We start from the raw sequence: 27500 nt of genomic DNA on the forward strand, positions 1-27500 counted from the left end.
CGTGCTTAAGTAATGTTGATCTGTCGTAGCAGTTATATTTAGACATGGTATTATGTGTGGCGATGTAGTCTGATTGTTGTATGACACTCGCCTTCGGGTCAGAAGGTACTGGGTTCGAGTCTCTTTCTGAGCGGCGCATAGTTGAGTAATTGGAAAAGGCTCTTTTCTCACATTCTCTCTCCGTAATCAGGTGCAAAATGAGTACCTGGTCGTTAAACAGCGTTGCCTCTGTTGGAAAAAAAATTGTAATTTCGCCTGAAAGGCGTCATGTCTAAATGTTATGTGTTGCTATTGGCTTGGGACCCCTTGTAAAGCGCTTTGAACATTACAAGTGGATATTGCTCTATATAAAAGCTCGATTTAATTTTGATAATTTCGGCATTGGGACTGGTGACTTCACGATGAAAAAAGTTCAGAATAACATGAAGAAAAATAACAATTCCTTCAACATACTGAAAAAAGGAGTATTGAAGACACTCTCTTTTATTTTCTACAAATGTGTAATATTAACGTTATAAGGAATATAGAGAGTAAAAAGACATATTTTAAAACTGAGCTTTTATACAGCGCAATATCTACCAGAAGTGCTCAAAGCGCATAACAAGGGGTCCCTGGCCAACAGCAACACCTAAGATCTAGGACGGAATATGACGCCAGTTAGGCGATATTACATGTTTTTCGGACAGAGACAACGCTGTTTACGGCCAGGTATACAACACCTGAGCACGGTGAGAGAATGTGAGCAAAGAGCCTTTTCCAAGGACTCAACTATGCGCCGAGTGAGGCTCGAACCCAGGACCTTTCGATCCGAAAGCGAGTGTCATACCACAATAAGATAGAGTTGTGGATGGCGACCTCCATAGATCGTCTCTCACGCAACCAGGCCGTACCTGTCGGGTACCAGCCAGGTTTGACTCTCACTTCAAGCTAAAGTGTTTTGAACCTGTAGTGTGTGTTTTGGTTTAAATTGGGTTGTTTGTTTACTTCAGTCATCAAATTGAAAATACAAACAATTTCAATGAGGTCGTTTGAGATAATTAAATATTTGGATTCCCATTTCATAAACGATTTGAATTCACTGTCCTGGCTTGTAAATATGAAAGTGAAAGATGTGGAAAGGGGCAGGTGTAGAGAAAAACGTGAACAAATGTCATACAAAACAGAAAAACAATTGTAAGAAAAAAAAGGATCATCCTAGAGTTCAAACTGGTTCTAAATACTTGTATTTTTCTTTTTTCCTACTCACTTCATTTCGTGTTATTTTTCTTTTTGATCTGTCTGGCAATTTTCCAAGTTAATAAGCTTAAATATAAACTTGAGCATTTATTTAGTGCAATATCTGGTAAACGTGCTCAAAGCGCTTTGCAATGGGGGTCCTAGCAAAGAGCAACTCTTAACATATGAAGCGAGGCATGCCGCCTGTAGGGCGATGTTACAATTTTCTTTAGACGGAGATAACACTATTAACGGTAATATATTCATCATACACACAAGCACGGCGAGAGAATGTGAGTAGAGAGTATTTTCCGAGACTCAACTCGGAGCGGGACTCGGACCCAATATCAACATGGTCGAAACTGAGTGTCGAACTACGAAACCACAAAACCAAAAAAGGAGATGTAAATCGAAACATATTTTCATATTATAAAGAAATCGTCTTACAACCACACTGATATATTTGTCATAGCTTATAGCCATGTATATGTCTTAAAAATGATAATGTAAAGTGTATTTCACAAGAATGCAACGCCTGAAACAGAGTTTGTCATCCATCCGACCACTGTCCTTGCTTCGAATATTGGTCATGATTATTCAACCATCAGATTACATGTGTTTTATTTTTCCTTTACTCCTTCAGAGCCACAAAGCACATGGAGCCGAAGTTTATCGCAGTTTCTATAGCGTTAAATAGACATTAGCAATACATGCTCTCTTTGTGAGAAGAGACGCTAATCTATCGCAAAGTATTTTTGCCAGATCTATCATACTCAGCTACTCAATGACCGCTTTGTTAACAGGAGGGAGTTCAGAAAAAAAAATATCTCGAATTCAAGCGGGATGGATCTCTGTCCTTTTTGTATGATGCGAGTGTTTTACAACTGATCTATCAAGAGCAGCGTGGCTCAGCGGTACGGTCTTTGCCTCGTACCCAAAAGGTACCTATTTCGATCACCCGCCGCTGCGTTGTGTGGCAAGTCACCTCGCCTTAGCTCAATTTGCGGAGCTGCACTGCGGCTGACGCCTGGGTTATTCCAGTTTTCCCCTGGAATAGACCCTAAAGACAGATTTCCTCTATGGGATGAATAAAGGGAATTTTATTTTTTGTTTTGTTTTTTTTTGTTTTGTTTTTTTGTTTTGTAAAGCGCTTTGAGGACGTTTAGTGGATATTGTGCTCAAGTTTTTTTTCAAAGTGTCTGCTTCAAAATGTTTACCATACCAGTGCAACAGGAAATAACTGACGAGCGGCTATGAAATAATTGAAAATGAAAGTCGCCTTCCGACCTTTATGTCCTGGGTTCGAGTCCCGCTCTGAGCGGCGCAGAGTTGCGTCCTGGGAAAAGGCTCTTTACTCACATTCTCTCATCGTATTCAGTGTATAATGAGCACATGGACGTTGACAGCGTTGTGTCTCCGAGAAAAAACTATGTTATATCTCCTAACATACATGTTAAGTGTTGCTGTTGGCTTTGGGCCCATTGTAAAGCGCTTTGAGGACGTTTAATTGATTTGTAAATGTTCAATGTTCTTGTTATCTATAAATGTTCTCACTAAATGTGGAATGTTAAAATTCAAGAAAACACCTGTCCCAAACAATGAAGCGCTTGTTTGTTAACATTGGAATTCTCGATTAAAAAGCGTGATGGCAGATTGTTTATGCTGTGCGAGGCACAGCTACATGCAAGAAGATAAACATTTTAATCTTTAAGTTTATAAAAATTCAAAACAATGTATAGACTAAGGCAATGAGCAACCACCCCTGTTGTCAATCAATAAATAAAAGATAAAAAAATAAATAAAATCCCCTTTATATACCCCGAGAGGAAATTCGTCTTTAAGATCTATTCCAAGGAGAGACCGGGATAAACCAGCGTCAGTCGCAGTGTAGCGCCGCAAAAGTGGGCTATTCGTGCGAGATGAATGTGTAAAGTTCACACAGCACGGTGGGTAACCGAACTCACTACTTTTGCGGAACGAAGGAAACACCATACCACAACGGCAAGCTACTCATTTTACACCTGTGTATGGAGGGAGAATGTGAGTATAGAGCCTTGTCCAAGGACTCAATTATGCGCCGCTCAGAGTGGGACTCGAACCCAGGACCTTCCATTCCGCAAGCTAGTATCATACCATAAGACCTCATAGCCTCACGTGTGTGTCCGTAGATTGCTCTACATAAACTGCTCGCATTGATTCCTTCAAAATGGATTCCAAAGGGAAAATAAATACGATTTACTTGATAGTCTAAAGTTGTCGTCCAACATGAAACAATGTTTTGGCCATAGGCTTTCGCCAGGTAACAGGCTAAACAAACAAAAACATATAACCCACCGACTAAAAGCGGTATTACGTCGGGAACACATTTATAGCTAAATATATGAAACATTGGGTAATTTTCCATACGTTAATAGAGGTGCCATTTTATTAAAGAACACAGCATGTGCTTTTTGGTTACCATTGCATTTACTGTGTTTTTTAAAACAACGGCAGAGTGGATAATAAATTTGTTCTTAGCCAGCCATTTTATGAGTAATTCTCACTAATTAATCAGACAATAAAGGTTACACATAGTTTTGTGTGTTGGTATGCTATATCCGGTGACGGATTTTATGAATATTTTAACCAAACGCATAGCACCAATAAGGAGACATGTCACATACAAATAACACTGAATACACTCACGTCTTTGTCCAAACATTTGGTGTAATCTGTCCATTCATGTGATCGTTTGGTGGAGTTTTTGCTGCGGTACCAGGTGCCATTCGCTGTACAAACTTTTTTGGAATATCCTGTGAAATGAAAAAACAACAAGTAATCGGTTGTTAAGGGATACAGATAGATACGAAATTGACGTCACTCAGCTCTTTATTATTGTTTTTAGTCAGCCATTTTTATGAGTAGTTCTAACTGAATTGTATCAATCAGACTATAAACGTTTAAGGTTACACATAGCTTTATGTTGGTATGTTATATTCGGCTGGCGGATGTGTGAGTTTTTACACTAAAGAATGCAAGAAAGGACATGTAGAGTGGTAAAAAAACTGAAAAGGTGTGTATGAAACAGTACAAGACAAAACAGAAAGAAAAATATTTACAAAAAAAAAAAAAAGAGATATAAATCTTCACAATAAATCTGCCTGCCTCCTCCGGGGATCAAAACCTCAGACCTTGTATGCATCTTGACGTTAGAAGGACCTTTGATCAGGAGTAGACGGAGGTAATATTTGTATCTATAACAAATAAATACAGTTGCCTGCCACCCGTTGTTCAGGATGCTAATTTACTGCAATGTATTTTTTAATTCTAAATTTGATATCAGAATGAACAATTCAACGAGAGATCCCAATAGTTCAGTGGAAAATATTCGTCATTATCAAAGGGATGCGTATCGACCCCGAATGCAATCGGTATTTTTTACCTTCTTACCCCACCGGCAGTAATAAAATAGCTTAGTCTGCTGTTGTAGAATAATGTCATAACCAAAGAGCAGCAGGTATTTTTTATGTCATTTTAATTTCACCAAAACATTGATTAAATCTGGCTGGCTTTATTGTTCTGAACGATTCATTTTCAATTTTTTGGCTGGTTTGAACGTCACATCTTATATAAATAGTTAACTGCTGTACCCCTGTGTTAAACATTTAGCCAGAAAAACGAATCCTCCAAAGATCAATTGATTAAAATAACCCTTATCTTGGCAAAATCTTCAAACCTGAGACTTCTTGAATTCCCAAGTTTGAGAGTTTTTGCCAAAATAAGAATCATTTATATGATTGATATTTGAAGGACGAGTTTGCTTGCTAAATTTTTAAATAACAAGAAATGAAGTGATTAGAAAAGTGCCCGAAGACAACCGTGCATGAAAACTTCGCGGCGGCGATGGGGGCTCGAACCCACGACCTTACTAGTACGACAACTCCACCTGGTCGTGGAGATCTTGACTCTACTGTATGAGCTATCCACGACCCCATTAAAAAGTCGCTTCAGACCCTAGTCTAACTAGAGCCTTCTCTCTCCGACTTATTGAGGTCACGGGTTCAACACACACAAACGCCGCGAAGTTAGTTGGCCAGCATTTAAGCTTAATAGCCAATATTCTCAATACAAACATGTAACGTAGAAACGATTGAGACATTGAGTATGCTCCGGTAATTTTTAAATAGCTACGTGTCTTTTCAGAGTACGAACGTTAAATTGTTAATTTATCCCAATTAACCTTGTTTTCTCATTTGGCAAAGGAGAGCCAATGTTGTTTCCCGTCTAACTAACTCTATTTGCGTCATGAAATCAGTTTCACCAGTTGAGCACCCGTAAAAACTGTATCTGTCTGTCTATTGACGGGAATGTAATTAAATCTTCAGTTTTCTTGCTTTCTAATCATATTATCCTAATGACGAATGGCTACACTGTTTGAGTATTTGAATATGCCTGTAAATTTATCCTCCCTGCTGTTTGAGAGCATTTGAAGAGTTATAATTGAATTCCAGATTGTCATTTTTATATGGAGATGTTGTTTATATTTTTTTTTAAAACATTCTAGAAGCTCATAATAAATTGGTGGTGTTTCACCATTTTTTAATTTTTTGCATTGCAGTTTTTCATTCACTCAGCAGCGATTATGTAGTTGGATCTGCTAGATCTGACGGAAAGTTCTTTGCGATATGCTTGTGTCCTATCAAGAGGGTAACAAGCAATTGTTGTTGTCCGTTTAACGCTACAGAAACCTGGATAAACCCGGCTCTATTTGCCTAATTGCTAGGAAGGACTATTTTTAAATTCAAATTTAAGCTGTATTTAATGAATTAAATTTTAAATCAATGCCATAGTTTGGGGAAGGTGAGATTTCCTTCTCTGAGTGCAAAAAAATCAAATTCGAAATTCTTGAACAGATTTACAGAACTGATAAAATATTACGCCCGTACGTTAGATGTCGTAGCTTAGACAATCCACGAAGGAATATTAGAAAATACACCAAACAAACGTTTGATGTCGACAGGAATCACACTTGTTGTCGAAAATCATCTAATTACGGGTTAATAATCTTGCCCAAGGAAAGAAAATGAAAGTGCCTGAAACAGGGCTCAAACACAGGACATTCCGGGTCACAGTGCAATACCTTAATCATTCAGCCACCTCGCTCCTCAGGGTGATAAACGTGCAGATGAAAAGTGCGAAGAATTTCTCAAGTGGTCGACAGAACGCGGGTGCTTTTCATTAGAAGCTCTATCCTCAACTCAATAAAAAATAATGCGGTTAATGTAAAAATGATTCAGAATCAGTATGTTAATTGTAACCATTCGTCTCAAAAAGGTAATATGTCAGGGTGATCAAGTTGACATATTTAAAGGATTAACTGAAATAATTTGAGAAGGGCAAAGAGTTTTATTCTACCCCCCCCCCCACCCCCACCCCCTACCGTAAATAGTAACGTGTAATGATATCATGTTTACAATAATAATTTGTAACATCGGATTATTAAACGATAAATTTCACTCAATTTAGGTTTAAAAAAAGAAGTAACATTTCAGCATTTTTATAATGATATAATGAAATCAGGATAGATGTCTATATTGTTGATGGATAGAGGTAGAATAAAAGATGTATTACAATCTTGCACTTTGCAATTCAAACTCCGTTCCCAACGCGCACTCGCAAGCTCTCGCAGCGATTGGGAACATGGTCGGAATTCTAAAAAGGAAAAAAAACCAGCAAGAGTGTAAAACTTTATTTTTGTTCCTTAAAATTCTAACATTTATTTATACAATCTGATTATTCTTACTATAACCAGTTAAATACCGTACTCCGGAAAAACTCGTAAGAATTTGGCCAGAAAATGAGTCCGTCAAATATCGATCGATTTAAATGACCCTCTTCTAAATAAAAAAAAACTCTCAAACCTGTCAAGATGAGGGTCATTTAAATCAATCGATATTTGAATGACGAGTTTTCTGGCCAAATTTTTAAATACATATTTTTCTTGGGTACGGCAGTTAACTTGTTAAACTCGATTTTGTCCATTTGATTAATTCTGAGACAATACTATATTGACACACTAAGACACAGTGATTGGAGAAGTAGACATGAAGACAAGACAAATTGCTGCTACGAACTGTAGCCTTTGTTGATAGAAAGAACGAAAGCTCTTTTTTATTATTTTCTGCCAGCCTGTTAGTGATAACATCTCAGTAAATTATATCCATCAGACTATAAACGTTAAAGGTTACACACCGCTTTTATGTGTGTGTTCTTATGTTAAATGTGGCTGGTGGATACTGTGAGTATTATAACTAAACTCATAGCATCAATATCCCGACACTTGGACTTGTATATATCTTGACGTCAGTTTTAGATAAGCATGGTCTAGTGAGTTCTCGTTAGTAGTGATCAAGGAAACAAATAAACCCATTGGTTGAACTATTGAATACAACTCACGATTCTATTTCTTTTGGTGGCTGTGGCCTTGTACTCGTATTTTGACGTAATGCTTTGGTCATAGTCAGACTATGAGTTTATAAAGGCTCGGCCTGACCAAAGCCTTCGTCCACTTTTATAGCCTGATACTGAGACTCTCCATCTTTTTATTTAAAATATCTACTTTATTTAAGTCTTATTCAAGAAAAAAATTACGAGACATTATATTGGTAGAAAAAGGGTTTAGAGCTGAAACGTTTTTTCATTCTATACATCCATGCGCTATGACGGATCAGATTTATCCGTTTAGACGAGAATATCATTACGCCTTATCGAGTTTTCTTATTAATCGTTATTGTGTTGACGCGTGATAGGGCAAGTAATTTTCTATAGAAATATCGATTTTTTTTGTAAAACAAAACCATCCCTCAATTTCCTCCTTATTTCTTTTAATACTTGTTGACAGCAGGAAGCCTAAAATCATGCTCCACAGCGCCTGCTCAACTTTCCACCTTTATGATTATATCTGCGAACTTAACTCTTTTGTAATTATAATTATCTTTTTAAAGCTAAAAAATGTTGACACTTAACACCGGCCGTTGAGGCGATCAAGATATTTCCAATAAATGTGAAAAGAATTAGATTTCACGGTGGTTGGTGTTATACAATTCTACGGCATTCTATAGATTATCGACATTGAAGTCAGAACAGCTAATGTTATAATCTAACATGGAATGCGAGTCAATCATCGTTGTTCAGGTCAATAATTGATAAACAATGAATTACCCAGTGCTAGAAATAAAACAATCATAAATGAATAAATGAGATGATTAATAAAACATATTTCACTTCATTCATCGTCAGAAAATGCCAATGATTGAGGCATATCCGTCCAGACATGCCGAAGTATTGAGAAGAAAAGCTCTGCAATGTACGCTGAAGGAACGAGGAAGCTAGGACTTTCCAAGGATACACGGAGGCATACAGTGGAGAGGGACCGAAAGCAAAAAGGTATGTTCCTTGAGGTAGCCCCGGGAATAGCAAACCCATGTGGAAATCCCGCCTTGAGACGTTTCAAGTTTCAGGGACCCGGAGAGGACCAGGATCGAGCGAATGAGTGATCTTCATGAGAAATGTTTCTGTAGGGGCTATCTCGAGATGTAACGGAGATAACTTCAGGGATCAACCGCGGTGCAAGGCCGTAATGATAACAATATGGGCAATTTTATTTTTTGCACTTAAGATTCCGGAGGCTCATTTGGTGAAGGTAAAATCCCTCGTGTGGCTATGTGTTCTTGTGGATGACATTATTATGATTATGATTATGATTATGATTATTATTATTATTATTATTATTATTATTATTATTATTATTATTATTATTATTATTATTATTATTATTATTATTATTATTATTATTATTATTATTATTATCATTATTATTATTATTATTATTATTATTATTATTATTATTATTATTATTATTATTATTATTATTATTATTATTATTATTATTATTATTATTATTTATTATTATTATTATTTTTTTTATTATTATTATTATTATAATTAATTGATTAATTAATTAATTGATTATGATTGTCATCACCATTCTTCTTCTTCTTATTATTCTTCTTTTTCTTCATATTAATATTAGTATTATTATCATCATCCTCTTCATCATCATCATCATCATCATCATCATCATCATCATCATCATCATCATCATCAAAATCATCATTATCATCGTCATCATCATCACTGTTACATTACTTATCTTTCAAGAATGTACCTATTCATTAAAAGTGGTGTATTGGAGAATAAGATTACGAAAAAAGACAAATCTAGTTTTGAATTTAATGTATAAATAATTGATTAGAACCACATCAAAACATGAATGCGTGAAAACATTTATATTGGCTCATAATTCGTTCTGCTTTAAGAATAGGTTTTGACTATCTACTTGACATACTTTTTTTTTTGCAATGCCACATACGTGGATGATCTTAAGAACTCACGAGAACAAAAGTTTGAAATGTGGTGATGGTCGAACCTATGAAATCGTTTCTGGGCGGAGTTTAGTCATGAGTGACCGTAGAAAACGAAAAGGCGACTGCAGATATCAAAGGGTAGGGTTATATCATCAAAGGATGTCTACATGATTGACATGACCATATAGGGAACTCATGATCTACTCCCCCAAAAATAATCTGAACACGAGAGGGTTAAGCAATTACCACTTTGGAAAAACACTCAAAATAGAATGGGTGAGTGTGATAATTTAGCGCAGTCCTTAACCGCCCCCACCCCCTTTTCCTCCAACCATCCATCCCATCATTCTCATCACTGATGGCCCCGCCATGGACTCGACTAGTATCATCATCATCATGTAGTTCCATATCCGAAGCAGACGTCGGAGGTCATCTTCCGCCAAGATGATCTATCTCTTGCCAATTCTATTAAAGCAGCGCCACCTTTCTCAGCTTCATTTGTCCAAGTTCTTATCCCTTTCAAATAAGTTATTCTTTGTCTTCCTCTTATACATGTGACGTAGTTTGGGCCCCCGTAATATGCTTCAATTTTCCGCCCTTCTCTTTGACTATCCAGCAGTGGCTCGTGTCTGGTAGTTGGGACTGATTTAGTGTCACACGAAAGTACTTGAGATAGAATCAGATGAATTTCATCAATATTATAACAAGGGAAATTATACTGTTAGGGATGCTGTGCGCTTGACTAAGAAACCCAGAACATTGCCATCCGGAATTATAACGGACAAACATCCAAACAATGTGTAACTTTGAACGTTTATGGATAGTATGCGCTTGGCTAAGAAGCTCACAACATTGCCATCCGGAAGTGGAATGGACCAACGCACAAAACTATGTGTAACCATGAACTTTTATAGTCTGGTTAATACAGTTTAGTGAGAATTACTCATAAACGTAGATGGCAAAAAGCAATAAAAAGACATGAGTGACGTCAACTTCAGACTATCTATATATAAATGTTTAAGTTTTGGGGGGTGGAGGGGTGGGAGGGGGGATATTTTATCTCCATGCAGCCAGTAATTCTTTTACACTGAATTCGATAATCGATCTTGCATAATTTCACTTGACTTTTCAATACAATCAAATTGTCCAATCAATCATACAACATCTTTAGTAAAACTCGACCATCTAAACCGGCGTCGTATTCTGAAAAAAATACACATCTGACAAATTTTGACCAGAAAACTCGTCCTTCAAAAGTCGACTCTTGTCAAAAACTTTCAAAACTGGTACGGCCTTGAAATATAATCTATGATTTCATCGAAGTTCCAGGTTTGAAAATTTTTGTACAAGATAAGGGTAATTTTTATCAATCTCTATTTAAAGGACGATTTTTCTGGCCAAAATTTTTAAAACTTGTTTTTTTTCAGAGTGGGGCAGAAAATTAATATCCAACAGCATTGGCCATGATCTAAATACAGAGAGGGCGTACGGAATATTTAGATATCGATATGGCTATTTTATAGTAATGTATTTATGTTTTTATTGTTTCTTGCTGTTGGCTGAAGAAGGTTTTTGAGCCCGAAATGTTCCGTGTTTGGTATTTGATTCTATATTGAAGCTGCTATATTTATATTTGTTTATTACTTTTTACAATCCACAGTCACTAGCAACTTAGTATCGCGTCAATACAATAAATTGTTATTTTCCGTTCTTATAATGGACGCGGTATCGATACACAGTGTACACCAATTTTTTGGAGACAATTGAGCTTTTATATATCTACAAGATATGAAGTGAGTAGAAAAGTGCCAGAAGACAATAGAGAATAAACATTTTTTCGCGGCGGTGGTGGGGTTTGAACCTGCGACCTTATTGGTACGACAACTCCGCCTGGCAGGTGAGAGCATGGCTCTACCGTGTGAGCTATCCACGAACACAAAAATATTCGTTTCAAACCCAAGTCATTTCTAGATCCCTCTCTCACCCACTTCTTGAGACCGCCGATTCGTTCGCACACCACCATCGCGAAGTAATTTTGACCAGCAGTTAAGCTTAATAGCCTATATTCTCAACACAAACATATAACATAGAAATGATTGAGACGTTGAGTATGCTCCGGTGTATGGGGTGAATTTTTAATTCAGAAAAGTGAGTGGAGCAGGCACTTATGTTGGTAACAACAAGATATGAAGTGAGTAGAAAAGTGCCAGAAGACAATAGAGAATAAAAAATTTTCGCGGCGGTGGTGGGGTTTGAACCTGCGACCTTATTGGTACGACAACTCCGCCTGGCAGGTGAGAGCGTGGCTCTACCGTGTGAGCTATCCACGAACACAAAAATATTCGTTTCAAACCCAAGTCATTTCTAGATCCCTCTCTCACCCACTTCTTGAGACCGCCGATTCGTTCGCACACCACCATCGCGAAGTAATTTTTATATATCTAGCACACTATCCACTAAACGTGCTCATAGCGCTTTAGAAGGCAGCGTTTAATAGAGAAAAGAAAGATCAACGTGTACCTTGTTTTTTTATACCTTCTTCATGAAGTCCCAGGTTTGAGAGTTTTGTCAGAGTACAACACATCCGACTTTAAGCCTTTAATTTGGATAATGAATACTGAAATTATCATAAACGATACATCTATTTATAACTTAGCTTTTCGATGCACCTCAGGATCAAAATATATTCTATTATTTTATGATGAAATGGACTAGAGTATAATTGAAGAATTAAAAAAAAAACAGATTAAAAAAATCTGCTTTATTGTGATAACTAAGAAGGAAATGACGTCACGTCCCGATCGATCAAACAGTCTGGCACTAAGTAATGAATATGTCAATAAAATTCTTAAGAAATCATTAAGCGCAGCAACCCTTCTCCACACAGGCATCACGTGCTTCAGACTAACTTCAATAAAAAAAAATACGCGATTTTTTTCTTTACACAGTGCTTTCAATCTTTTTAACAATTTATTTACCATATTTTCTTTATTTTCTATTTCCATTTCAACACCACAAGTTGTTCTGGTCCCTCCGCACCCCCCCCCCCCCCCCCCCCCCTTTTTTTTTCTTTCTTTACCCACCGATACGTTACATTCACAACTGTGGTCAGATTAATAATTTCCCTAGGATCGAGGGCGGAAGCATTTACCCCCTACCAAATTATACTATTTTCTTCTGAAGTAGCCTTGATAAAGAAGCATACACTAACATGTCGAAATAGTTAACATTACCATCACTTGTCATGCTCACAGTTGTCTGTCTCACCGTCTTTTTGTTTATTTATCCATCAATCCATTACTCCATCCGTCTATCTATCTATCTATCTATCTATCTATCTATCTATCTATCTATCTATCTATCTACCTACATATATATCTATATAATTGATTGAGGAGACTTAGCTGGAACCACGTAGAGTGCTCGACAATTTCTTGGGGCGAATTATTAATTTAATTGTTCTCACCTCGTTTGTTTTTACATAATCTTCAACAACATTGTTTCGTCCAGACCTCCCTGATGACTCCAGGAACTCGAGACGAAACAACGTTGTTGGAGAATATGTAAAAAGCGAGGTGAGAAGAAATAAATTTATATATATATATATATATATATATATATATATATAATATATATATATATATATATATATATATATATATATATATATATATATTCTGCACTTTTTACAATTCTTCTACTAAGAAAGCGTTTGGTTATATGCTATATTCGCACATAAAGCTATCTACGTTGGGACGACAACATTTTGTGTATGATTTTGCAAGTTTGTATGAGAATGTATACCGATTTGTGGTGTGTGTTTGCGCGTTTGTGTGTTTGTGTGTGTGTGTGTGTGAGTGCGTTGAAATGTGTGCGATTGAGCGTGTTTTCTTGAGCTTTTTGTATAGCGCAATATCCACTAAACTTGCTCAGAGAGCTTCACAAAGGGCCCCTGATCAACATCAACACGTAACATATAGAACGAAACATGACACCTGTTAGACGATATAATTTTTTTTTCGACAGTGACAACAATGCTTAACGGCCAGGTACTCATCTTACACCTGAGTGCGGTGAGAGAATGTGAGTAAAGAGTCTTTTTCCAAGGACTCAACTATGCACCGAGCGAAGCTCGAACCCAGGACCTTCCGATCCGAAAGAAAGTGTCACATGGCCGCGTTTGTGTATTTGCCATACAACAATAACTAGCCTTGATGTGGAAATACGAAAAACAAACAAATAATATTATTGATTTTCCGATAATAAGTGACAGTAATGGTGTTGTATTAATCACAGCCAATGCTATTTCTTCATTATGTCTGAGAACTTCGTAGAAACAAAAATATAAAAAAAGCAAACACACACACACATACACAACACACACACACACACACACACACACACACACACACAAAGATGATGTACAGAGATAAAACCCTAGACGCAATTATTTGTAATTGATATTCTTTCACAGGGCCACACCATGTGTGAGAATCAGACAATGAAAATAAACATCATAATCTCTTCCTCCCCCCCCCCCCCCCCCCCCCCGCCATCCCCCACTCCTTTTTTTTTCTACAAATGTCTCGAAGGCGGTGGAATGATAATATCCGACTAATTGCCTCAAAGCCGACGTGTACTTATTTGCAGGTCTGATAACCCAAATTGTTATGGGTCTCTTATTTTTGCAAAGGAAATATTCTCAAACCTCCGTAAAATATTGTCCATTATAACGATGTTAAAGAAAGTCCATAATTGCGTTCGGGTTATCAGACATGAGAATATGTGCACGTTGTTCAGAGTGGTTTTATGTCGTGATAAAAATTACGCTTAATACTTTATTTTGACCCTCTCCTTACCAACTTTAGGAAAATAGTCACATTCGTTACGATGCAATGAAATATTTCTTTATTGAGATTTGTATTGTACATTACAAAATTAGAAAAAAATGATATTTGTTGTTATAATAATAATAATAATAATAATAATAATAATAATAATAATAATAATAATAATAATGATAATAATAATAATAATAATAATAATAATAATAATAATAATAATAATAATAATAATAATAATAACAACAACAACAACAACAACAATAATAATAATAATAATAATAATAATAATAATAGTAATACTACTACTACTACTACTACTACTACTACTACTACTACTACTACTACTACTACTACTACTACTACTACTACTACTACTACTAATAATAATAATAATAATAATAATAATAATAATAATAATAATAATAATAATAATAATAATAATAGTAAGACCTGGCATTTATATCGGGCATTTTCATCACTGTGTGATGCTCAATGCACGTTACAAATAAATATACAAAATTTACATGTATAAAACGTATACCACAATGATATCAAATAGCAGTAGAGTATATAATATCGTATCGATATCAAGAAGAGGTAGCGGTTTAAAGGTAATGCTTTAACAATGATTTAAAGCTATCAATAGATTTTGCTTCTCTTATCCTTATAAATATATATCATTTATTATATAAATGCTACCTACCACCTAAATGAGGCTTTATATCAGATTTAGACGATAAAATCAAATCTGGAGTAGGCATACCTATACAAAATTGAGTTAGTTTTAATTCTCGTTAATGCGAATATTTGTATGATGACAACATCTAAATGTTCATATTCGCAACTCACAATCTGAATGCGGTATTCTGTCGTATTCTGAACAAAATGCACGTATTTAAAAGTTTAGGCAACCCCCAACCCCCCCCCCCCCCCCCCCCCCAAATGATCGTTATTTGAACGATAAGAATCTAGGGAGAAGGCACCAGTGTAAGATGAAGATCTCAACAAGTGTGTATGAAAGGTGTCAGACAAAGCAAGAAAGAAGAATACAAGAAAAATATAATTCCAAAAATCAGTGTAACTCGACTGGTCCTAGACTAATTTTCCCAGTCGAGGTAGACTGATTTTTTGGGGTATGGTTTTTTCTTGTATTTTTCCTGTGCGGCTATGTGGTCTTGTTGTATATATGACACTCGCTTTCGGATCGGAAGGTCCTGGATTCGAACCTCGCTCGACGCATAGTTGAGTCCTTAGAAAAGGCTATTTACGCACATTTATTCACCGTACTGAAGTGTAAAATGAGTACCTGGCCATTGTCTCTGTCCGAAAAAATTGTAATATCGCCTAATAGGCGACATGTCTCGTCCTACACGTTAAGTGTTGTTGTTGTCCAGGGACCCCATGTAAAGCTCTTTGAGCACATTTTTGTTTTTTGCTTTGTCTAGCACCATTTAAACACACTTGTCAGACATTTGAAGAAGGACGAGTTTTCTGGTCAAAATTATTTTTTAGTTCCTTTTCAGAATACATGATACCGCTTAGAGGAGAAGGGTAACAAATATGAACCTTTAACACTGTTGTCATGGACAATATTTTGGGTTGGATTGAGAGTATTTCCATTACAAAAATGAGCCCATAACAGTTTGGATCATTAGGCCTGCGAATAATAACAAGTCGATTAAAGAAGACTTTGATTTTGGGGAAAACCGGTTTTTTATCATAACTCAATAGTAAAACAAATATTATGAGGCTTACCTATCTTTCTTTGCAATAAAAAAGTAGGAGTTCCAAAAATATTTTGCTACAAGCATCCGGGTGTACTAAAAATAGATTTTGAACTGTAATGATATCTTTACCACAATTGATAGAACAAAAACACATTAAAAAAAAAACAACAATAAAAAAAAAATGAGCATATATATAACACAATATCCACTAAACACTTTTTCAAAGTGACCCTTATCAACCAACAGCAGCACGTAACAAATAGGACGCCTGTTAAGCGATATTACAATTTTAATTATTAATATTTGAATTATAATTCTTAATTTCGAATCGTTAAATTCGAAAACCAGTCATTGTAAAATAAAATAAATCTTGAAAAGAAATGATACAGGAACGGACATTAGAATGGGATAGTAAAAGTATCCTGAAGTTTCGAACTCGTTCCAATCACAGGAGTTCAAGAATCTTATATTTATCGTTTACCCCAGTCCACCATAACACCAGATCGATGCTAATTGTCATAGATGCATATATATATATATATATATATATATATATATATATATATATATATATATATATATTAGGCCCATGGAGCCAGAGCTTATCCGGATTTCTATAGCGTGAAACGGAAAATAGCAATTGCATGCCCTCCTTTTGATAGGACGTTAGTCTATCGCAAAGTACTTTCCAATTCACTGCCAGCACGTCAGGAGGATCAGAACAAACTTTCGACTGCACCCGGGCTGGATTTCGGCCCATTTGCATGTGAAGCGAGTGCTCTACCATCTGAACTACGGGACCCCCACAGATGCATATTGCGCTTTATAAAACTTTATAAAGTTCAAATACATATTTTTTGTTTACACAGACACACCTTTTCAGATTTTGATTTTTGACCTTATGATGACATGGGGAAAAGTTCAAATACTAATTCTAATTTCACCATAGCACGAGATCGAAGCTAATAGTAACAGATGCATCTTGCCCTTTGTAAAAGCTAATATTGTTACAAAGTTCAAATACACATTTATTTTGACATGCACTTTATCAGACACACCTTTTCAGATTTCAGATTTTTGACCTTTTGATGACATGTGAAAAGTTCAAATGCTAATTTTAACTGATGGTAACATTTTCAATGTGACAACTTGTTTTGCATTATACGTAATGTTTCTCCCTACATATTATGCCTGTCTCCCGGTACTTTCATCATTTAAATTAATGTCATTTATAAAAATCTCATCTTCATTTTCTTTTTTGCATCTTTTGTCTCACTCTGCATCTATGTGTCCCGAAAAAGGCCAAAGACCAATAATTCGTTTATTTTCCATTGTTACAAATTATTTGTCAATCTTACTCGTACTATTTTCTCTACCAATGTTTCCGTTCACTATCATTGATTGTATTTGGTACTTTATTTGATGCTATTATAATCATTATATAAAAACCTAAACCTTACGTGTATGTCTTGCTCAGCGTTGTGGTCTAGTGTTACATGACACTCGCCTCCAGGGCCTGTTGGTCCAGGATCTGATTCGAATCCCACTCCGAAAGTCGCAAATTTGAGTCCTTGGAAACGCTTCTTTAATCGAAAATTTCCCATCGTGACTGGGTGATAAATAAATGAGTATTTAGACGGTAACCGTGTTGTCTCTGTTGAAAAAGGATATTGTAATATAGCCTAACAGGGGTCATGTCTCGTTTTACATGTTAATTTGTGCTTTTGGCTAGCTAGGGACCCAATTGAAAGAAAGAAATTTGAGCGCGTTTAGTTGATATAGAACAATATATATGTTAGAGATTCTTTTGTAAATATTATGACAAGATTCGAGCGTTGACAACGTTTGATATTGCCTGATAAGATAAAGTGTACTTTATCGTAGGCACTATGTTGCCATTATAATGAGCTGTGCAATATTGTTATAGTCACAATGAGAAAAAAAAAAGACATGCCTCATTGACTAGGTGGAGGTCCCGATAGTTCAATAAATGGTAGAACACTCGCTTTCACATTGGTATCGATCCCAGCTGTATTAAATAGTCACAGAAACAAAACAGAAAGGAAAATACATGAAAAAAACCCATCCTAATAGCTAAACCTTCCAACGGTCACCAAAAGAAAGTGAAAAATGATTATTAGTTTTTTTTCTTTGTTTCCCATAGTGTCTGAGTAAAAATCAAATATTTCATCCATCTTATTGTCTATACCATTCGCTGTTTCTTACTGTTTATGTTCTTTTGGTTGATTTTGAGATTTAATGTGACGTCATTTTAAAGCAAATACGATATTGGACAGCTAATTAAGGAAAAATAGGTTCCAGGCCCGTTTTTCCTTGACAAAAAAAAAATATAAAATAAAAATATTAGAAATTAAAAAAATAGCTCCTGTTACTCACATAGACTCTAAAGACAATCTTCCCATTAGTATGAATAGAGAACATTTTATTCTTCCATTGACTCTATTTATTTATTTATAAAACAGGGATATCTAAAACATGTTCATGGCATTTTGCTTCATAAATTCTGAGATATCAAATCCGGCCTCACACATCAAAATGTCTTTACATAGGATCCATGACAATGCATTTATCTGACGCAAAAGCTTTTCCCCTCTTACGGCATGTTTAGAAGGATCTGTCTTATTTTCCTTTTAGGTGCCTTTTTTATGACATTTGGGTTATGATTCTCGTGTCATCATTAAAATTCATCCTTATTTGCGGATTCTTTTGGAATGTATTTTTTCTTTTATTTTTATTTTCTTGCTTTGTCTGGCATCGTTTCAGTCAGACTTGCACGCGACACCTTAAGAATGTCTTTGTTTCTTTTCTAATACGATTAAATGGCGAAATGTCTTAGTGATCAAAGCAATAAACAAAAATAAATATGTCATTCCAAGATGTTTCTTCAACAGAGAGAACATACGAAGTATTTAGTCGTCGATCTGTATTTTTAGTAATGTCATGTTTTAATTGGGTTTTTTATTGTTATTGGCTGAAGAAGGGCTTTGAGCCCGAAACGTAATTCCGTTCTATAGCTCCCAAGCATTCACTTAAAAGTGCTCTGCAGCGCTTTATAATAACTCAAACGTACAACCACCCACTCTCTCTCTCTCTCTCTCTCTCTCTCTCTCTCTCTCTCTCTCTCTCTCACACACACACACACACACACACACACACACACAAGCACACACAGAGATATATGTATATATAAAAAAAACCATCAATCATAAAATGATCTGTAAAATAATTCAGTCTCAAAGTGCTTCTTATATGTTAGAACACATTTTGTTCTAAAACTGAGAGAGTTCTACAGACGCGGATCTGTACAGTTAAAGGCTTTTTGGTGGAAATTATTAATGCAGTTTGTTTCTTTCATTAAAAGAGGTTCTAATGATCTTAAGACACGACTAGGTGTATCGACTTCAATAAGGTCTTGTAAGTACCCGCATTGGTAAAACATTTATAGGCGTATAAATGTATGTTGTACTCTATTCTGTAGTGAACAGGGAGCCAGTGAAGGTCATGTAGAGTAGAAGTAATGTGCTCTCTCGATTTTTTAATAGTAACAAGTCTGGCTTCAATAACAATAAAAATTAACTTAACCCAGGTTCCGTGTTCTTTTAAGGGGATGGGCGGGTCCTGAAGGCGAAATTCTAAAATGTAATAAGTAGCTGACTTTTAGTGGTAATTTTAGGTTATGTACATCCTAATTAAAGGAAAAAAAAATTCAAAACCTAAATTTCAGTTTTTGGTTACCATGGTAACGCCGCCATTTTGAAATTTGATACCCTATAATGAAGTAGTTTTCAAATGCTAAGGCTTCGCCAAATGACAAGTTATTGACATGAAAATATGTATACAAGTAGTATTTGAGCCATTCATTTGGGCTAAGCATCGGTTTTCTAATATCTACAATAGTATTATTTTTTATTGATTTTCAAAGTTCATCAATTTTGAAACATCAAAAATTGACCCATTTTTGGACTTTTGACCCTCATTTACGCAAAATTTATAAAATAAATCTGAAATACAAATGCTCAGTTTTATGAAGCTAGTGATACTGTATGCACATGCGAAAAATCATTCAAAAATGTTTACAAATAAAGGAAGAGTAGCAAAATAAAGGTAGAAAAAGCACAAACAGAGAAAAACGCATTCAAAGTTTCAAGCACAGGAAACTCAGACAAGATCATGCATTCATGCGTCAAAATGACCCTGCTTGATGTGCAGGCCCTCCCTCTTCAGCCTCCTGTTCCTGCCTTGCCTTTTCTCGGCTTCACACACACACACACACACACACACACACACACACACACGTACGTACACACAAACACACACACACTCTCTCTCTCTCTCTCTCTCTCTCTCTATCTATCTATCTATCTATCTATCTATCTATCTATCTATCTATCTATCTATCTAAGCTATGAGCGGCTATATGGTCTTGTGGTATGACACTCGCTTTCGGATCGGAAGGTCGTGGTTTCGAGCCTGGTTCAGCGCATAGTTGAGTCCTTGGAAAAGACTATTTACTCCCGTTCTCTCACCGTATTCGGGTGTAAAATGAGTACTTAGCCGTCAACAGTGCTGTCGCTGTCGGAAAAATTGTAATTTCGCCTAACAGGCGTCATGTCTTGTTCTACATTTTACGTGTTGCTGTCGGTCAGGGACCCTTTGTAAAGCGTTTTGAGCACAGTTAGTGGATTTTGCGCTCTCTCTCTCTCTCTCTCTCTCTCTCTCTCTATCTCTCTCTCTCTCTCCTCACTCTCTCTCTCTCTCTCTCTCTCTCCTCTCTCTCTCTCTCTCTCTCTCTCGTTCTCAAGTGCATAACAAACCTCTCGCTCATTCGTTTACAACCAATACTCAGTCTAGCTCGACAGTAACTCCATTCATTTCATTTAGAGACCTCGGCGCTTTTTCATTTTGCATCATGTTACGAAGGAGTGACAAATTCTATCTATAAAAATTCACAATAATATTACTGTTCCCATCTTGTTCGAGCTGCTGATTTTGCAAGTCGTACAATTCGAGTCTTTCTAGGCATACTTGTTGTGTACGTGTCGGTACTTTTCACAAAACAAAACTTTTATGTCCCCGGGAAGAAGAAAAATCACACACAGAATAACAATGTTTACATGCGACGCATGCGAAGATGAGGTCAAAGCATGAACTTTGACTCGCCCGCTAACCACTCAGAAAGCAGTATCAAGTCATGTTATCATCGACTATTTTGAACAGCCAATGAGAACAGCGCTAGCAAGGCAAAGGTCACAACAATTACTCACGATTTTACTACAATCAGTCAACCCCTCACAATTGGGTCAGAGAAGGGGTTTTTGGAAAGGCTCTTGACTAAATATAGATAGACCGAAGACCTTGACTGTGGGCATTTCATATAAACCAAAAATAGACGAAACTATCGATACCAAACTTGCCTATTATTATCGATGTTTTATGCTCATATTGGCCTAATGTTTATATGGCTTTTTCGCTGTCAAGCCAGGCTGTAACAATATATTTACTGACCCCCTTGGACTTCAAGAGGTCAGTTTGGACCTAAACTGACCCATCTGAGAGTCAACAAACATATTTTCATGTAGCAAAGGTTTCAAACTTTTCAAAAATAAAAAAATCTCAAAATCGATATTTTACTCGATTTTTGACAATGGAGGACCCGCCCATCCCCTTAAATGTAAACTAGTTTTTGCGTATGAAATCCATCTAAACATAATACCGTTTTGAGACGATGGGTCACATATTGACTATATTTTAGTAAGTTTGACTGTTTTGTCAATATCCAGGGACAACGTCTTAATTCCAGGTTATTGACCCGAAGTTTGTGCTTAATTAGATCATGTGATTTCGTGTCACAATAACAGGGCATTGACCACAACACGCTGTACTCAAAAGACAAATAAACAAACACAAATATCAATCACCGCATATATAACGTCACTGTCTTGACGTATAGTGAAAAAACACGTATTCAAAATTTAGGTCAGAAAACACATGTTTCAAATTTCGATCGAGTAGCAAGCCCCTTATTTTGGCAAATACTTTCAAACTGGTATTTGGTAAAGTCCCAAGTTTTAAAAGCTATCGGGAAGATGAGGGTCATTTTAGTCCATCGATATTTTAAGTACAAGCTTTCTGTCGAAAAATTTGAATACGTTTTTTTTTTCACTGTTCGTCACTGTTAGCGGTAATTGATATTTAGTCGAAAAGCTAAACTTAGAACTTATGCAGCTTACATATGACACTTGCTTTTTGACTTGTAGTTTCCTGGCTCGAGTCCAGCGCCCAATCAGCGCATAGTTGAGTCCTTCAAACAGGCTCTATACTCACACTTTCTCACCGTAATCACATGTCAAATGAAAACCTGCCCAGGTACAGCGTTGTCTTTCTTAACAAAATTGTAATATCGCATTTCAGACATCGCATCTTGTCCTGCAAGTTAAGTGTAGCTGTTGGCTTGTGACCCTTTGTAAAGCGCTTTGAGCACATTTAGTGGATATTACTCTATATAAAAGCTCATGCTACTTTAGAATCGTTACTTTTAAGATTCGTAATATTAATATCTAACACAATGTTAAGAATCAAGATTCGTAATATTAATATCTAACCCAATGTTAAGAATCAAAAAAATGTTTGAAACTATAATCATTCTTATTCAGAGAAGACAAAAACCTATAGATAGAATGCGCTTGGCCAAGGAGTTCACAACATTGCCATCCGGAAGTATAACGGATAAACACACAAACTCTGTGTAACCATGAACTTTTATATTCTGGTTAATACCGTTTAGTGAGAACAACTCACAAACGCGGATGGCAAAAGCAATAACAAAGGCCTGAGTGACGTCATCTGCATACTATCTATACCAAGTTTCTTTATGTCAATATCCAGCTTCGATATCATTCCGACATAATGCAGTTCTGAGACGGTGCGTCACAAATAGATAATAAAACATAAACATCGTGATTTGATAAAAATTCAGTGGCCTCGCCAAAGGGTTAAAGACAATCCCTCAACCTGTTACTGGAGACGCTGGTGATTGGCAAGTCTGTCTCACGTGAAATGTGAGTACTTAATGGCGAGAAGACGAGTCTCTTTATCCCTAAGAATTTAGAATAATATTGTTGCCATCATAATATATTTTAAGTCTGGTAGACTCAACCTCAACCTCTAGATAGAACGAAGATGACGTCACTTAAGCCTTTGTCATTGTTTTTTTGCCATCCGCATTTGTGAGTGATTCTCATTAAACTGTATTAACCAGACTATATAAACATTCAACGTTACACATTACACGTTACAGTTTTGTGTGTTGATCCGTTATGTTTCCGGATGGCAATGTTGTGAACTTTTTAGCCAAGCACATACTATCTATATAATTGATCACGTGGTTTGTTGCCTGTCAACTCTTCATCGTTTTTCATTTTAGTTTTTGGTGTTGTTTATTTTATTTATTTTTTTTTTATTTTTAAAAGTAAATAGGTTGCTTTGGTAAATATGCTGTTATCTATGGAGAGTGTGCGCTTGGATAAGAAGCTCACAACATTGTTGTCCGGAACCGTAACGGACCAACATACAAAAATGTGTGTAGCCTTAAACGTTTATAGTCTGGTTAATACGAGAATTATTCATAAACGCGGATGGCAAAAAACAATAACAAAGACTCGAGTGACGTCAACTTCATTCTATCTATATTTAAAAACTGAAAGAGCAAGTCTGTTTGTCCTGTGTCGATGTCGAAATCAGTGAAAACCAGATTATCATCTACAATGAAAACTAGCAAGTTCGTTAACATTTTATCCTGTTAACATTTTTATACCATAAACGATTACGGTTATTGACGCTATGCGTTTAGGTAAAATATTTACAAAAACATCTGCCAGCCAAATTAAACATACTAACACTCACACAACTGTATGTATACTTTAACGTTTACCGTATGATTCATATAATTTAGTGAGAACTAATCACTAATAGGCTGCCTAAAATATAACCAAGAGCTTCGTTTCTTCTCTACATGTTTTTTTTTTTGTTGTTGTATTGTTACGTTTCATCTGGCGGGCATGTTTTGTGAGTACCTAGTATTTTACATCAACGCATAGCATTAATGTAGCAGAACGCATAAACGTCAGATGTAATAATATTATACCCAGCTACCCACTCAATGAATGGTGAATGGACAAGGAAACCAAAAATAGTAATTAGCTCTTTGCAACTTGAACTGTTTATTTGGGCTCTTTCTGCCTTGAGCGAGGAATTCCCCAAAAGTTATTTCATTTGAAAGCTGATTGGCATTAGCTGCTCGATAAAAAAATATATTCTAAACAAAAAGTAATATTCACCAAAACTTGAACAAAATCAATAATCTACGACGAGTCACAATATCTTAAAGTCGAGAATAGCATTTCTCTCACAGGCACAAATTGATTATAATATTTCAATGGTTTCAAAACCAGTTGAAGCTTTGTCTCACTGCTTTATCAATCTTATAATCGATACAAACTTCAAAAAGTAGGGGAAATAATATAATAAATTCTATATTTGCATTCTCATCTCTTATTCTTATTATTCATACGCCCGCAGCGTTGGTTCTGCACTTCACTGCGTCACCAGGGCAGAATGAAATTAGAGGTGAGAGTACTAATTATTATAATTCAAATTCCTTAAACAGTCGGGCACTCTAAAGAGATCTACACACCAATATCTCATGAAAAAAAAATCAACTACAAAAAAAAAAAAAAAAAAAAAAAAAAAAAAAAAAAAAAAAACCAACAAAACAAACAAACAATATAGATTGAAAGGACGTGATTATTTCTAAGCCGCTTACGTGCGGCTATGTGACCTTGTGATATGATATTCGCTTTCGGATCCAATGGTCCCGGATTCAAGCCTTGCTCGGCGCATAGTTGAGTCCTTGGAAAAGGCTTTTTACTCACATTCTATCACCGTACTAAGGTGTAAAATGAATACCTGACCTTTAATAGCGTTGTCTCTGTCGGTAAAAAAGTTGTAATATCACCTAACATGCGCCATGTCTCGTTCTACACGTTACGTGTTGCTATTGATCAGGGACACCCTGTAAAGTGCTGTGAGCACGTTTAGTGGATATTGCGCTATATAAAAGCTCGACTCATTTTTCCTCACCTGTTGTTTTAAGTAATTTGATTTTGTTTTAGTTTTTTTGTTTTGTTGGCTGAAGAAGGGGTTTGAACCTGAAACATTCCGTGTTTTTTTTTTCTATCTTGACGCTTTTGTTTATTAATTTTTGTAATGCTCAGCTTCTAGCACCTTAGTATCACTGTGACTATAGATAGTCACCAGAGTCATCAAACACCATGATATTGATTTTAACCCTCTCCTTACCGGCCATTTTTCAGAATTATTCCCAACACACCCAACACAAAAATATATTTTTCTTACTCAAACAGGAAAGCAACAATTACATTCTAAACATAATATTATTAAGCAAATTGAGCCCTACAAACAGTTTCAAGGATTGACAGCGATAGCAAAAAAAAAAAATTTAATTTAATTTTGTGATATAAATTGAAATCAGAATGAGAAATTATTGGTTTTATCGTAACGAATGTGATGATTTTCATATGGTTGGTAAGGAAAAGGTTAATAGGAAAAGTAAGGAACTAAACTGTTTTAGTAAAAAAATAAATCACCAGCTTGGTTCACCAGATTATACATGCCGTCACACAAAATACTATGTGTGACTTTAAAAGATGATAATTTTATTGAGAGGATTTAATGAGAACTATTTACTCAACTGACGGTCTAAATACAATATCAAAGAGAAGACTGACGTCAGTTTCTATTGATACAATAATGTGTTTAGGCAAAATACTCACAATATTCGCCACCCGCATAGAACGTACCGACACACAAAACTATGTATAACCTAGAACGGTTAGTGTTGCTATGCATTTAGGCAAAATACTCACAACATCCGCCAAGCGTGTATACGTACCAACACATAACATTACGCGTGACCCTGAACGTTTATAGTCTGATTGATAGATAATTCAATTAGAACTAATCACCAAAAAAGCTATCTAAAAACAATAACCAAGAGCTCAGTGTTTTTATAGTCTGATTGATATAAATTTTAAAAAGCATATAAGACATTAATTCGTTCTTTCTATAGGACGAACAAAATTGACGTCACTCAACTCTTTGTTACTGTTTTTAGACAGCCATTTTGGTGATTAAGTTCTCACTAAATTATAGAGGCTATGTTTTAGCCAAAATGCTCACAACAATCCGCCAGCAGGATATAAAGTAGAAACACATAAAACTATGAGTAACCTTGAACGTGTATAGATAGAACGAAGATGACATCACTCATGTCTTTGTTATTGTTTTTTGCCATCCGCGTTTATGAATAACTCTCACCAAACTGTATTAACCAGACTATAAACGTTCAAGGTTACACAGAGTTTTGTGTGTTGAAACGTCTTACTTCCGGATGGCAATGTTGTGAGCTTCTTAGCCAAGCGCATACTATCTATAGTCTGATTGATAAAATTTAGTTAGAGCTTATCATAAAAATATGGCTGTCTAAAATAATAACAAAGAGCTGAGTGAGGTCAATTTTGTTCCATGGTTACGTTAGGTTTGTGTTATATCCGACTGACGGATGTTGTGATTATTTTAACAAAACGCATAGCATCAATGTAAAGCAATAAAATGAAGGAACTTACTTGAGGGAATTGAATATTTGAGAAAAGACGGACAGCTGTTGTAGACAGTAGTGTGTGATGGAGTATCATCCCAACATCCGTAGCCGTCCCATGTCCTAGGACAATGGCCGTGGGGTCCCCGCGGTGTCTGGCCTTGTCGAATACAGCATTCTTTGGCCTCACGACAACAACCCTTCCATTGCTCGCAGATACCTGATTGTGGAGGAAGGGAAGAATATTTATTGCCATGTGAGTCGATATTCCTCATTGATATCAATCAATAGCGTTCAACAGTCGTGACCTCACTTCCCCCGTAATGACGCATAGTAACTTAGTAACTGGTTCTAAACTATCTGAACAATGGCGGACGCCCTTATGAAATACTTCTCCGACGAGCATAAAATTGTATCCAGAGGAGAAAAACATTGTAAATCGGATCATGTTTTGACTTTTTTTACATTCTGATCATGCGACATATGAAAAAGTTCTAGCTAGCATGAAGAATAAAAAGTACCGATTTTCTCTGTTTAGAACCAAGCTGCTCGTTGCTGCGCGGACGTGACATCAGACTATTGAATCCAATTGACCTGGGATGAACACGGGTCA

At 36.0% G+C, this 27500-nt stretch overlaps 1 protein-coding gene across 10 annotated transcripts in view; it reads right to left on the reverse strand.

The window, feature by feature from the left end:
* LOC144965725 (calcitonin gene-related peptide type 1 receptor-like) overlaps nucleotides 1–27500 on the reverse strand; it is a 264118-nt gene that overhangs the window by 77441 nt on the left and 159177 nt on the right. For all 10 annotated transcript variants that reach the window (XM_078901363.1, XM_078901356.1, XM_078901362.1 and 7 more), the window contains 2 exons: nucleotides 26916–27107; nucleotides 3901–4007 (listed from right to left, as the gene is read on the reverse strand). In XM_078901363.1, coding sequence (XP_078757489.1) covers nucleotides 3901–4007; nucleotides 26916–27107 — 299 coding nt within the window. The remainder of the gene's footprint in view (nucleotides 1–3900; nucleotides 4008–26915; nucleotides 27108–27500) is intronic.

The sequence above is a fragment of the Berghia stephanieae genome, chromosome 2, assembly GCF_034508935.2.
Source record: "Berghia stephanieae isolate SIO BIC M18660-M18661 chromosome 2, UCSD_Bste_1.3, whole genome shotgun sequence".
NCBI lineage: Eukaryota > Metazoa > Mollusca > Gastropoda > Nudibranchia > Aeolidiidae > Berghia > Berghia stephanieae.